General features: G+C 38.4%; 1 protein-coding gene across 1 annotated transcript; it reads right to left on the bottom strand.

Moving 5' to 3' along the window:
- Positions 1-2,158: 2,158 nt before the first annotated feature.
- Positions 2,159-12,572, bottom strand: LOC120772465 (probable multidrug resistance-associated protein lethal(2)03659). The gene is made up of 7 exons (XM_040101098.1): positions 11,873-12,572; positions 6,755-6,985; positions 4,685-6,685; positions 4,219-4,615; positions 3,992-4,142; positions 2,979-3,927; positions 2,159-2,899 (listed from the first exon to the last, which is right to left on the bottom strand). The coding sequence occupies exons 1-7, from the start codon at positions 11,950-11,952 to the stop codon at positions 2,629-2,631; spliced, it is 4,080 nt and encodes a 1,359-aa protein (XP_039957032.1). The 5' UTR covers positions 11,953-12,572; the 3' UTR covers positions 2,159-2,628.

The following is a 12,572-nucleotide window of genomic DNA, read 5'->3' as shown; positions in this document are numbered from 1 at the left end:
GCCGTCTGGCAGTGAACGAGGGCAAGACGAAATATCTCCTGTCATCAAACAAACAGTCGTCGCACTCACGACTTGGCTCTCACGTCACTGTTGGCGGTCATAACTTTGAAGTCGTAGATAATTTCGTCTATCTTGGAACTAGTACTAATACCAACAACAATGTCAGCCTCGAAATCCAACGCAAAATAATGCTTGCCAGCAGGTGCTACTTCGAACTGAGTAGACAATTGAGAAGTAAAGTAGTACTCTCTCGACGAACAAAGACCAAGCTCAACAAGTCACTCATTATTCCCGTCCTGCTATATGGTGCAGAGGCCTGGACGATGACAACAACTGATGAGTCAACGTTGCGAGTTTTCGAGAGAAAAGTTTTGCGAACGACTTATTTATATCGCATTCGATGGAACGAGGAGCTGTATGAGATATGTGACGACATTGACATAGTACAGCGAATTAAAATACACCGGCTACGCTGGCTAGGTCATGTTGTCCGAATGGGCGAAAACACTCCAGCTCTGAAAGTATTCGACGCAGTACCCGCCGGGGGAAGCAGAGGAAGAGGAAGACCTCACTCCGTCGGAAGGAGCAAGTGGAGCAGGACCTGGCTTCACTTGGAATATCCAATTGGCGCCACGTAGCGAAAAGAAGAAACGACTGGCGCGCTGTTGTTAACTCGGCTATAATCGCGTAAGCGGTGTCTAGGCCAGTAAAAAAAGAAGAATAATATATCTATTTACACATTTAAATTCACATTTTATTACGGTTTCATATATGTACATATTAATTACTTAAAGTGATATGATAGAAAATATTTGAAAAAACTGTTATTTAAACAAATCAGTCCATTTTTTTGTACTTTATGTTTCTCTATTTTCGTTCCCTTCACACACGTTTGTTAGCGTACATTCACTATACAATTTTTAAAAGGAGAGAATTTGTATTCGCAAATGAGCATTTCTGCGCATAAAAACAAACCTCAGGATTTAAACTGTGAAAGTGATTGATTGTGTTGCTCATCAAGAAGCGTAGATCGGCTTCCCATTTTCCTTTTAAAGCCGCCAATGGCATAATATCTTCAGGATTATCATCGATTTCCGCACAATTTAAAATATTCTTCCAGCAATTAGCTAGGATTTTTTCACTGACACGACTCCAAGCACCTTCCAAAAGATTTATTAGATTTTTTAAAGTTAGCTTCTTCATTGACTGGAGCAAATCAGACTTCGTTGCTGCCGTTGAAGCTAGAAGGCTGTTTTTGTAGTGAAGCTTCATGATTTTTATTGCATTCTAATCCATCGGTTAAATGAATATGATGGCATAAACATTGTGAAAATGTTTTTGCTTTCTGAACAGCTTCATCTAGATGAGTAGGAGCGTTGTCGATTAAAAGAAGAGCTTTAAGGCGGAACTTGTATCTGCGGAACGAATGATGAATGAATTCTTCATCCACGTGGTTTTTTTCGGTTGCCAGAAGTTTCCAAAATAAGCCAGACTCGTCAGAATTACTTTTACTCACTAAATCTTATTTGAAACGCTTCATGCAAGTCCAAACTTGTGACTGACAGACACAAAAAAGGAACCGTAAATTATTATTAGAGAAATCCAATTCAGAAGTATTTATTGTCGAAGCATAATACTTTCAAACATTGAAACGTTTTTTGTTCACGTGTTCGAATAGTCAATATACAAAAAAACGCATTCCCCTTTCTGAGTGTTCACGTTTTCGAGCGTGCGCTGTGTATGTCCGGCTTTCTTTCCGGCTGTTATAAACTTCAAGCAAACTTAATATACCCTGTTCAAGGTATAAAATCGTTATCAGGAATCATGTTAACGCGCCACCTACCGGAGAATAGTTGACGACGAAAAATTTACGATACATACATTATATTGAACAGAGAGCGTATATAGATAATTTTTTACGTTCTCTAAAAGTACGTTCATGCAAAATATAAACCCAGAGAACGTTCTCTGATAAATCTTAGAAATTCTAAGAATATAATTTATCATGTTTGAAATTCTAAAAATAATACTTAAATATTTTGCATGATTATTTTTTCTAACTAAGGCAAGAGTAAGCGCAGCAATTATTATTTAAACTTTTGCTCGGCATTTTAGTAATATATTATGCTCCCATTTATGCACCAAATTTAAACAATTATTAGTTTACACATACTTATTTGCTTTTTTTTTATTTTCAAGACATACAAATGTGTGGGTTTGTGCTCTTTTCCTTCACTACTCCCTCAGTATAAAATGCTACACTTTTACTAACAGTAGGAAGAAGTTTCGTACTTGTATATGAAAATAGTAGTATTTATAAAGCAGTACAAAATATGTTTTTTTTTTACAAAACATTTTACGAAAATCTTTTTTATTTATACATACTAAATACGCGTATAGAGTAAAGGTATGTTTGTAACTTCGTATATGCAATATTTATGTACGTTTACATATTTTAAGTAACAAAGCAAAAGATTCGCGGTTCATTTATGAGATTTTTAAACAAACGTGTAAGTACAAAATTTGCTTTCGAGATTGTAAACAATCAATGGCTAGTTACAAAAGTTTAATTTATCACATTAAATTCATCAGTGGTGTCTTAATTGCAAAGGTTACGTATGTGACTGCTTATAAATCTTTTTTCTTCTGCTCGTAACTCTGCTCGGCCGCATTCATTAACAAATTCGTCATCGCGACCCCGGTGTGTTCGGCTAATTGTCGCAGAAAACCATGCGGTCGTTGCAACAGCTCATATGGATGCCCCAGTTCCACCATTTGTCCAGCATCCATTACCAAGACACGATCACTGTCCATTACGGTGTGCAGGCGATGGGCTATCGTTAGCACTGTGCATTCGGCAAATTTGGTGCGAATAGTTTTCTGTATCAGTTTATCGGTTCTGTAGCGAAAGATTTTCACATTAAATTTGATTACAAATCTTATTTAAAATAATAGAAAATTGCAAAATTTCAACTTACTCTGGATCCACATTGGCCGTAGCCTCGTCCAAAATAAGTATCTTGTTGTTCCTGAGAATGGCGCGTGCCAAACAGACCAATTGCCGTTGACCCACACTGAAGTTCGCACCACCATCATACATGCGACACGCAATACCGCCTATCAGTGTCGATACATGCGCACGTAGCTCCACATCTTCCAATGCCTTCCACACTTCCGCATCACTGCGCTCCTCCATGGGGTCCAAATTATAACGCAATGTGCCCGAAAATAATACCGGATCTTGTGGTATTATCGATATTTTACTACGCAAATCATGTAAGCCGAGACTTTCGATATCAACGCCGTCTACGAGTATCGCGCCCTCATTGCAGGCCAAACGAAACAGTGACTGTATAATGGAAGATTTTCCCGCGCCAGTACGTCCGACAATACCGATCTTTTCTTGCGGTGCTATAACAAAGTTTAAGCCTTTCAGCACATAAGAGTCCTTCGGCGAATAACGCAATTTCAGATCCACAAACTCAATGCGCCCTTCACTAGGCCATTCACCTTTTGGTTTTTTACTTGGTTCTGTGTCTAGCGGCGGTTCCGGTGGCTGTTGCGTATACTCGAGTATGCGCTCTACGCTCGTCATATCATTTTCCAGTTCCGCCGTCTGACGCATACCCCATTGACACATACCAATCATGGTCATTGAATGCAATATCGCCAAGCCGACATCACCGCTATTGAACTGGTTGTGTAAAACCAGAAAACTGAAAGTCACAGCTGCAATGTAGAGCACGCATAGGAAGTCCGACCACAGCGCGAAGGCACGAGTGCAGGAGATGAACAGAAACCAGGCGCATGTGTTGCCATTCATGTAATCGTGAAATTCCGAATCCAGTGCCGATTCCGCTTGTAACGCACGTATGGTGCTGAGTCCTTGAAATGTCTGGTTGGTCAGTGAATATATCGGACTGCGTGCTGGAAAATGGTAATATTACAAGTATTGACAAAAATATCTAAAATAAAGTGTGAATGCACTTACTAATCGACTCTATGCGCTTAACACTACGGCTGGTGTTCACATAGATGTAACGGAAGAGAAATAGAAAGGCGACAATAAATGCAGCCGGCACTAATAGCCAATAATTAGCAATGGCTACTATTATAAGCACGCCAGAGATGTCAATAGCAAACTGTAAATTATTGAAAAAAAGTTTAGTTTTATTGTCTAAGCAATACAGTTTTAATAACGCTCCAGTGCTGACTTACCGCTATACAGTCCAACAATGTATGTGGCACATCAGTATCCACGGTGCGTATATCCTTAGCAAAACGATTTAGAATTCTGCCAGACGAGTTGACATTGAAGAAATACATGCTGGTGCGTGTAATGCCACGGAAAAGTCGATCGTGCAGTTTGAGCGATATACGAAGACACATGCGGAAGAAGCCGAATGTACGCAATATGTAAACGACCATTGTGGAGCCGAGTATAATTGCATAGAAAGTGACCAACTCTTGACGTACGGCTTCCTCATTTTCTGCATCATTATGTACGTACGAACGATTGGCCGCGGTTTCATTCGCCAATAAGGTGACATTATTGTCGTTCAAGCTTCTCATCGGCGTAGCGCTGGCTAGCGAAACTTTCTCTTCCCAAATAACCCTAAAAATAATGCACAAATTAGAGTGAATTTGGACTAAAAAGTCTTTAGCACACTGTAACTTCACTTACCACCTAGACAAGAAGTAGTCGACTCCTGTTAACATAAATCGGGCGCATATAAATAATGCCACAATTATGAAAAGTAGTATGGGGCTTTCTAAGGCTTTAAAGAACGACATGTAGACACTCAATTTCACGGAGCCGACCGCCTGTTGCTCTTGATTCATATCCTCGACTGGCGTTTCATCCGCGCGCAGTAACTGGTGATGTTCCATGCTCTTCTCTGACTCACTGCGCGACATGCGGCTATCAACGCTAAGCGCATCTGTTGAGTCTGCCGTTTCATTGGGTGTTTCATAGGTAGCTTGCATTAGCAGGAACTGGCACTTTTCATTTTTCTGTAGATCCTGATATCTGCCCTGTGCCTCAATACGTCCCGAGTTCATGAGTATTAGCTGCTCCACTTCGAAAAGATATTGCAGTTGATGTGTCACCAAAATCACTATCTTATCATAAAGGAACTCAGTAATACAACGCTCGAATATATGTTTTCCCACATGTGTGTCCACAGCTGAAAGTGGATCGTCGAGCAGGTAGATGTCTGCCTTGTGGTAAATTGCACGTGCCAAATTGACGCGCGCCTTTTGACCGCCACTCAAGCTAACGCCACGCTCGCCGACAATTGTTAAATCACCGTTCGGCATTAGCTCCAGATCACGTTCTAGCGCACATGCTTTTATAACTTTCTTATAGCGTCGTTCATTGTATGAATCCACGAAAACAATATTATCGCGTACAGTGCCCTCGAACACCCAAGGTTCTTGCGCCGCATATGATAATTTGCCGTTAATCACAATTTGACCGGAATTAATTTTGACCTCGCCAAGCAACGCATTTAGTAACGTCGATTTGCCCGAACCAACAGGACCCACAATAGCTACCATGGCGCGCTCGCCAATTTTCACATTCAGATTCGAGAGTGCTACATTTCCCTTGCCATCCGTCGGCGCAGCTGCATCCCATGTAGCACTAACATTTCGTATATCGACGCCCTTACGTTCGGCGTGTGGATGTACTTCACGCCCATTTACAAGATCCAAGAAATTCTCTCCTTCACTCACATTGCCGTTAAGTTCCGCTTTTTCACTGCTCTCATTATTATTCTTCTTCGCCAAATGTTTCTTATCTTTTTTCAATACGGGCGTTGTCGCCGCATCTCCATCTTGTAGGAATTCGCGCACACGTTTCGCTGATACCGTTGCCTCCGACACGAATGTGATCGCCAATGGCCAAAAGTGTACCATCGAATCGTTCAGCATGTTAAAATACGAAGATACCGTATACACGCGCTTAGCGGTCAATGAGTCGCCGAGGTAAATGTAGGAAACCAATGCGAGAAAAACTGATAACGGTGATATCATGGAGGTACAACTCAGCGCCGCGTGTATATACGAGGTACCCTTTATAGCGCGCACTTCTTTAAATCTTATATCCGCTATAAGTTTGGTAAACGAATTTTCCCATGCATACATTTTGATCACTTGTATGCCCTGTATAATTTCATTCATCAACTTTACACGCAAATCCGTACGCTCGGCAGTTCGTCGTCGGTAATAGGCCGCCTTCTTGCCCACATAAGCTTGCAGAGGTATGAAGCTCAGCATGAATGCCACGCCAATAACTGCTGAGATACCAATCTCTCGATACATAAGATAGCCGATAATTAGTGATTCAGTGGGTCCTTTCCACAGATCATGCAGAAAAGCCAACGCCACATCGAAGCGCCCCACATCGTTCGAGAGTATATTTATGGCGCGTCCGCGCAACCCATCGTTACTGGCATTTTTAGAGATTTGTAAGCATTTGCGATATATTAGACCCGATAGGCCGATTCTTATTTTAGTGCCTACTTGAAATATGTAAAATATAAACGGATGAAACGAAAAAACTGGTATCACAGAGCAGAGCACAATGCCGGCAGCAAGTTTGTAAGCATCTAGCTCGGTTGTTGTTGTCTGGCCTTCGACAAAGTAGGCGACAAGACCACCCAGCAACAAGGGTTGTATAGCTCTAAAATATTGAAAATTATGAAAAAATTATTAATTATTTATAAGTTATTTCTATAAGTATCGGACTCACTTGCAAATCGATTCAGTTATGGAATAAAGCACGCCAAGTGGCAAAAATACTGAACCATAGGCGCGTCCAATCACGCGCAAAATACTGGGTTTCTTATGTAGACGTTCCTCCTCCCAAAGCTTACTAAACTTATCGGTAAGCCTTTCGCTATCTAACGATTGACGATTTTGATATAAGTCCTCTTCTCTTAGCGGACCCTTGAGACCCAAGCGAAAGATATCGCGCATCCACCTTAAAGCAAAAACAAAATAATTTGTTTTTAATCACTTAGAGCGCGTAGTGCAAGAAAGTGGCAATCAAAAGGTAAAAACAAAACAATTTGTTTATTTCTTTCGTCTGTGAGTGGCATACATATACCTACTTAATAACCTAGTAGCGACTGCAATTAGAAATCGGAAACAATGGTTAACAATATTTAAGAGCAAACACCAAAGAAGTGAGCGGAAAACCGGTTGAAGAGCGCACGCACGTGAAGCGCAGAGTGCAAAGCGCTACAAATGTACATATGTATGTTAGTATATAAGACAGCTTGTAGAGGCCAATAAACCCAGCTAAAATTTTCGTGTTTCCAAATTTTTGTAAACGGTTTATTAGCACAACCTCGAAATAATAAAATTGATTGTATAAATTGAAAGTACTTAATAATCAGGGCTAATAAACGAGCACTTATGTTGGCTTATATACATTAGGGCATTTTACACCCAAATATCTCTACATGACATACGTGAGTTTTATAAACCTGAACCCCAATTTGACCTTTAATTTTTTATGTATATATTTTTTAGTTAGGCATTAAAAAATATTGAAAACGAGCTTCAGAACCCGTGTTAGTACCCGATGGTACTACGGTTTAGCTCCTCAGTATCCGGAAGGACCTTTCCGCGCTGTTCGATACCAAACGAGTTTCACGACGACTCCCTATCGTGCAACTTCATCAATCTACTCCTGTAGAAAATAGTTCGAGCTGCAGATCTGAACAGAGAAGGTACAATCTTCTATAAGAGTGTAGAGCTGCTGGCGTAAGCCGATGTATTGATATCATTGGCCTCAACTGTCGCGCCGTTATGTAGTTCCGCTTTCTCCAGATTGAAAGCTAGTCGGTCTGGTAGTGCACGAGGACGAGACGAAATATCTCCTGTTATCAAACAAACAGTCGTCGCACTCGCCACTTGGTTTCCACCTCACTGTTGACAGTCATAGCTTCGAATTCGTCTATATTGGAACCAATATTAACACCAACAACAACGTCAGACTCAAAATCCAAAGCAGAATTATTCTTGCCAACAGGTGCTACTTCGGACTGAATAGGTAATTCAGAAGTAAAGTCCTCTCTCGATGAAGAAATCCCAAATTATGCAAGTCACTCATCATCCTTGTCCTGCCATATGGTGCAAAGGCATGGACGAAGACAACATCTGATGAGTCGGCGTTACGAGTTTTCGAGAGAAAGGTTCTGCGGAAGACTTTTTGTTCTTTGCGCATTGGCAACAGTGAATACCGCAGTCAATGAAACGATGAGTTTTACGAGATGTATGACGACATTGACATAGTTCAGCGAATCAAGTGACAGCGACTACGCTGACCAAGTCGTCCGAATAGATGAAAACAGTCCAGCTCTGAGAGTAATCGAGGCAGTACCCGCCCTGGGAAGCAGAAAAAGTGGAAGATTTCCGCTCTGTTGGAAAGATCAGGTCAAGAAGGATGGCTATAATTGGAATGTCCAATTGGCGCCAAACAGCGAAAGGTAGAACGACTGCCGCACTGTTGTAAACTCGGCTATAACCGCGTAAGCAGTGTCTACGTCAATTGAAAAGCAGAAGTAACATTTAGAGTTTAAAATAAAATATTGAGAATCACAACAAAAACCAATTCTATAGGGACCTTAAAGATTATCACCAAAATGTTGAGCCCACTTCGGCGTTCATTGCAATGCTTCAAGATATTAATAGCCAAGAGACCACGTTGCACCGATAATTATTTAAAATTAAAATGATTGACACAAAAGGCCTGACGGCGATTAGTAGCCAAATACGGTATATATGTATGTATGTACTTATACAAGTATGTGTACCTTCTGTGAATACAGTATTGTACAAAACGTGAGCAACTGTATGGCTTAAGAAATTATAACTAAATTCTTCTTAAAAGTAATTAATTTGAAAATGTGCGCTTCCACAATATCAAAGTATTTCCAAATATAATCACTATAATTAAATATTCTGTTTGGTATTAGCTATTTAAAATTTCGATTTTTAAATATTTCCGTGAACTTAATGCAATTTTTGGCGATGAAACTCCATCAAGGACTAGTGTATATCAATGGCACTCCACGACAGTCGGCTCTGCGTAACCGAAACGAACTCGGATTTTTTATGCGTTCAAGGATTGTCAACTCTGCACAATTCTGCCGCTATAACAACAACAATCGATGGTACGATGAATTCAAGCGATGACGCAGATCATTCCAAGACGAGTTAGGTGAAAGTGTTCCAAAATCATTTGTTGTTCCGACACCTATTGATGGTTGCGCAAACTGATATTGCACGATCGCCATGTGACCTATCGGGAGCTTGGGACAACTATATTTATTACCAGCATACTTTCAATATTTAACATTTAAAATGAAAAAAAAAAAATATTTGTTCACGTTGGATCCCACACAATTTGTCAATCGCTCCAAAACGGCTCGTGATCAAGAGATTCTTCTTCTTCTTAATTGGCGTAGACACCGTTTACGCGATTATAGCCGAGTTAACAACAGCGCGCCAGTCGTTTCTTCTTTTCGCTACGTGGCGCCAGTTGGATATTCCAAGCGAAGCCAGGTCCTTCTCCACTTGGTCCTTCCAACGGAGTGGAGGTCTTCCCCCTGCGAGTACTGCTATGACCCGCTATGAGATTATGTTATGATAATGTTAAAAATATGATAGCCCGCAAAGAAACAGCTGTCGACTGTATGGGTGTTTCAAGATGCGCCGAGTCCAACAAGAGCACACGAATCACTTCCAAGTCAATGGTAATATTTTATTTTTGGAACCATATCACTGGAACAACGCAGAACAGTAAATTCTGAATGATATACAACCAATTAGGAAAATCAACCGGCAAAGACAGACCACCCTTCACCAGAACAATGCGAGCTTTTACACATTGACCAGAAAAAATTGCATTTTCGACACTTGCAGAGGCGTTGGATGCGTTTAAAAGACATGTTTTTAGAGATACCTCAATTTGAGTGGCAAAAGTGCTTTAAGAATTGGTTCATCAGAATATTTTGAAAAAAAAAAACAATAAAGATTTCGATCATTAATAGTTGTTTTTATTCTCTAATCCTGAAATATGGAAAAATGTTTGATCTGTGAAAGCTATTATAGCTTGAGTGCAATCGAAGTTAACGTGTTTTCTGGTTTAAATAACTTGATTAATTAACTTCTAAAATTCGAAAAACATATTTTAAAAATGCCCTCTACAATGGCTCCACATTAATGTATAACCAATGCTCTATGTAAATTTGTAATTAATTATCTTTCATTATTCGATTTACATATATTTTTATTAACATTCTAGTAAAGTTGGTAAAAACACACAATTAATTAATTTAGAATAAACAATAAGAATGTTCGTGAGTAAAGTTGTGTTAATATTTAGAAAGTATTGATTAATTGTGAAGCGGAACATATTTTAGGGTATCAAATTTAGTTTTGTAATCGGACCACTCAACCTACCTAGTTTTTTCTTATTTTTTCAGCTTGTTTGGTAATTAGCAATTTCGATGCCACAAGCTAAAAAACAGGTATGTATGTATTGTATGTGTTACCTTATTATTACTAGATGGACAAATACGAGGAGTCATGTGCACATCTTGGCATATATATATGTACATATGTATGTATATAAGCACATATACTTAAAAATAGTGTTAATTTAATAAAATCGTGAATATTAAAGTGTTATTTTGAATGAAATTATTAAGTCTGTAGGGCGTACTATATTAGACTAACGCAGAAGCCTTTGAAAATGATAAAAAAGAATAAAATACATATTAGGTTGAAACCTATCGGAAACGAAAAAAACAAATATGAAAGGAAAAATAATTAAAATAAATAAGGAAGGGGAGCTCCTGGTCGAATTTGGAATGGTCTACCTCGATTTCCGACGAAACTATGTATGTACTAGTCCTATAGGAAAAAGTTATATGGCAATGTTGTAGTTAATGGTAATATCTATAACTTTTGTATCAGCAACTTTTGGACATAACCTCAAATTGTACGTAAAATTTCACAGATTGTCCGTAAATTGTTTTCTTATTATTGTTTGTATTAGGAATGGCTTATCCCAATTTCCGATGAAAGTGCGACTTCTATAGAAAAAAGTTATATGGCAATATTGTAGGACAACCTTTTGGACATAACCTCAAAAGTTATGTGAAAATTTCACAGATCGCCCCAAAACTATTTTCCTATCATTATAGTTAAACCGTTGCCAATGGTTAGCAGTTTGCTTTCAAAGCTTATATGCAGCTAAGAACTATATACTTATATGAAGTCTTCAGCATCCTCATAAAATATTTTAATTTTTTCTCATACAAATTGTATACCGCATTTATAAGAAAATTGATATTAATCAATTTAGTTTCAATTTCCGTTTGTTTTGCTTAATATTTTAATTGTTTTTAATTACAATGCGGCAATTAGCTGGACAAGAACGAATGCATTGAAGGCAAAAGTGTGTCGAACATATGCACATAGACACATGCATGCATATGTACATATGTATATGTATGTACATACATACATATATAAGAGTACTTATCTACTTCGAAATCTAAAATCATGAATAATTTATAACAATAAGCGCTCGAGAACCCAGTTAATACAACACGAGCATATCTTGCTTTATGGATTCCATAAAATTGATAATGACTATTTTTACACATATCGTACGGAAATAAATAAAATAAAAATGCGCAAAAATCCACAATTAATACAAAGACGAAATAAAGTATTAAAAGGCACGTGAATTACACAAAGAACACAGAACACGATTTTCTCACACATTTTTCACATTTCCGCCTCCATTCAATACTCTACACACATATGATTACTTGCAAGTAAGTCTTACCAGAAACTCCAGCGCGAGAGCAAATTTACCGTTGGATATGGATTTGTTGGACGTTCTATCTTTTTTCTAGTCCGGTTCATTATTTGATATTATTTATTACAATAATTTATTTACAGTTAAGTTTAATACTTTCTACTCTTCACACAGAATTGAACAATTTTCACTTTTTTTCTCAGTCGTATCACAAACTTTACGTGTAATTACTTTTTACATATAATTCCTTGTTGTTTTTGTTTTTTTTTGGTAATTTTATATTGCACTTATCACTTTCATTAACGGGAAAGGAATGTGCTTATACAAATTATTTACTATTGCTTGCGCGAATCTTATAATCTTTATCAAATAATCGATAAATATAATAGTGGCAGTAATTGTGTCAGAATCCGAAAAAAACGACACAATTATTATTATTAAAAAAAGTATTATCACTAAACGCTACAATGTTCGCATATTGCTTGCCAATCAATTGCACACATACATATATACATATATGAAGGGGGGGGAAAAAACTGTATAGAAACGTGTAATTTGTTTTTCAACTTTTTTATGTTTTTGTTGTCTATAGCGGCGTGTAGAAAATTTGTATAATTCGATGTGCTCGTTCTTTTTTCGTCTGGCCCGGCACTGGTTGTGCCAAAATGATTTTAATATAGCACCACAAAGCGTTATTCACAACAGAACGCAGCACGCGCACAAAGCC

This window comes from Bactrocera tryoni, chromosome 1, assembly GCF_016617805.1.
Source record: "Bactrocera tryoni isolate S06 chromosome 1, CSIRO_BtryS06_freeze2, whole genome shotgun sequence".
Taxonomy (NCBI): domain Eukaryota; kingdom Metazoa; phylum Arthropoda; class Insecta; order Diptera; family Tephritidae; genus Bactrocera; species Bactrocera tryoni.
This window is presented reverse-complemented; position numbering and strand designations above follow the sequence as displayed.

Coding starts and splice junctions, on each gene's coding strand:
- LOC120772465 (XM_040101098.1), bottom strand. CDS start 11,952: ATGAACCGGACTAGAAAAAAGATAGAACGTCCAACAAATCCATATCCA. Junction 6,986..11,872: donor CTCTCGCGCTGGAGTTTCTG/GTAAGACTTACT, acceptor TTTTGCTTTAAG/GTGGATGCGCGATATCTTTC. Junction 2,900..2,978: donor ACGGCCAATGTGGATCCAGA/GTAAGTTGAAAT, acceptor CTTTCGCTACAG/AACCGATAAACTGATACAGA.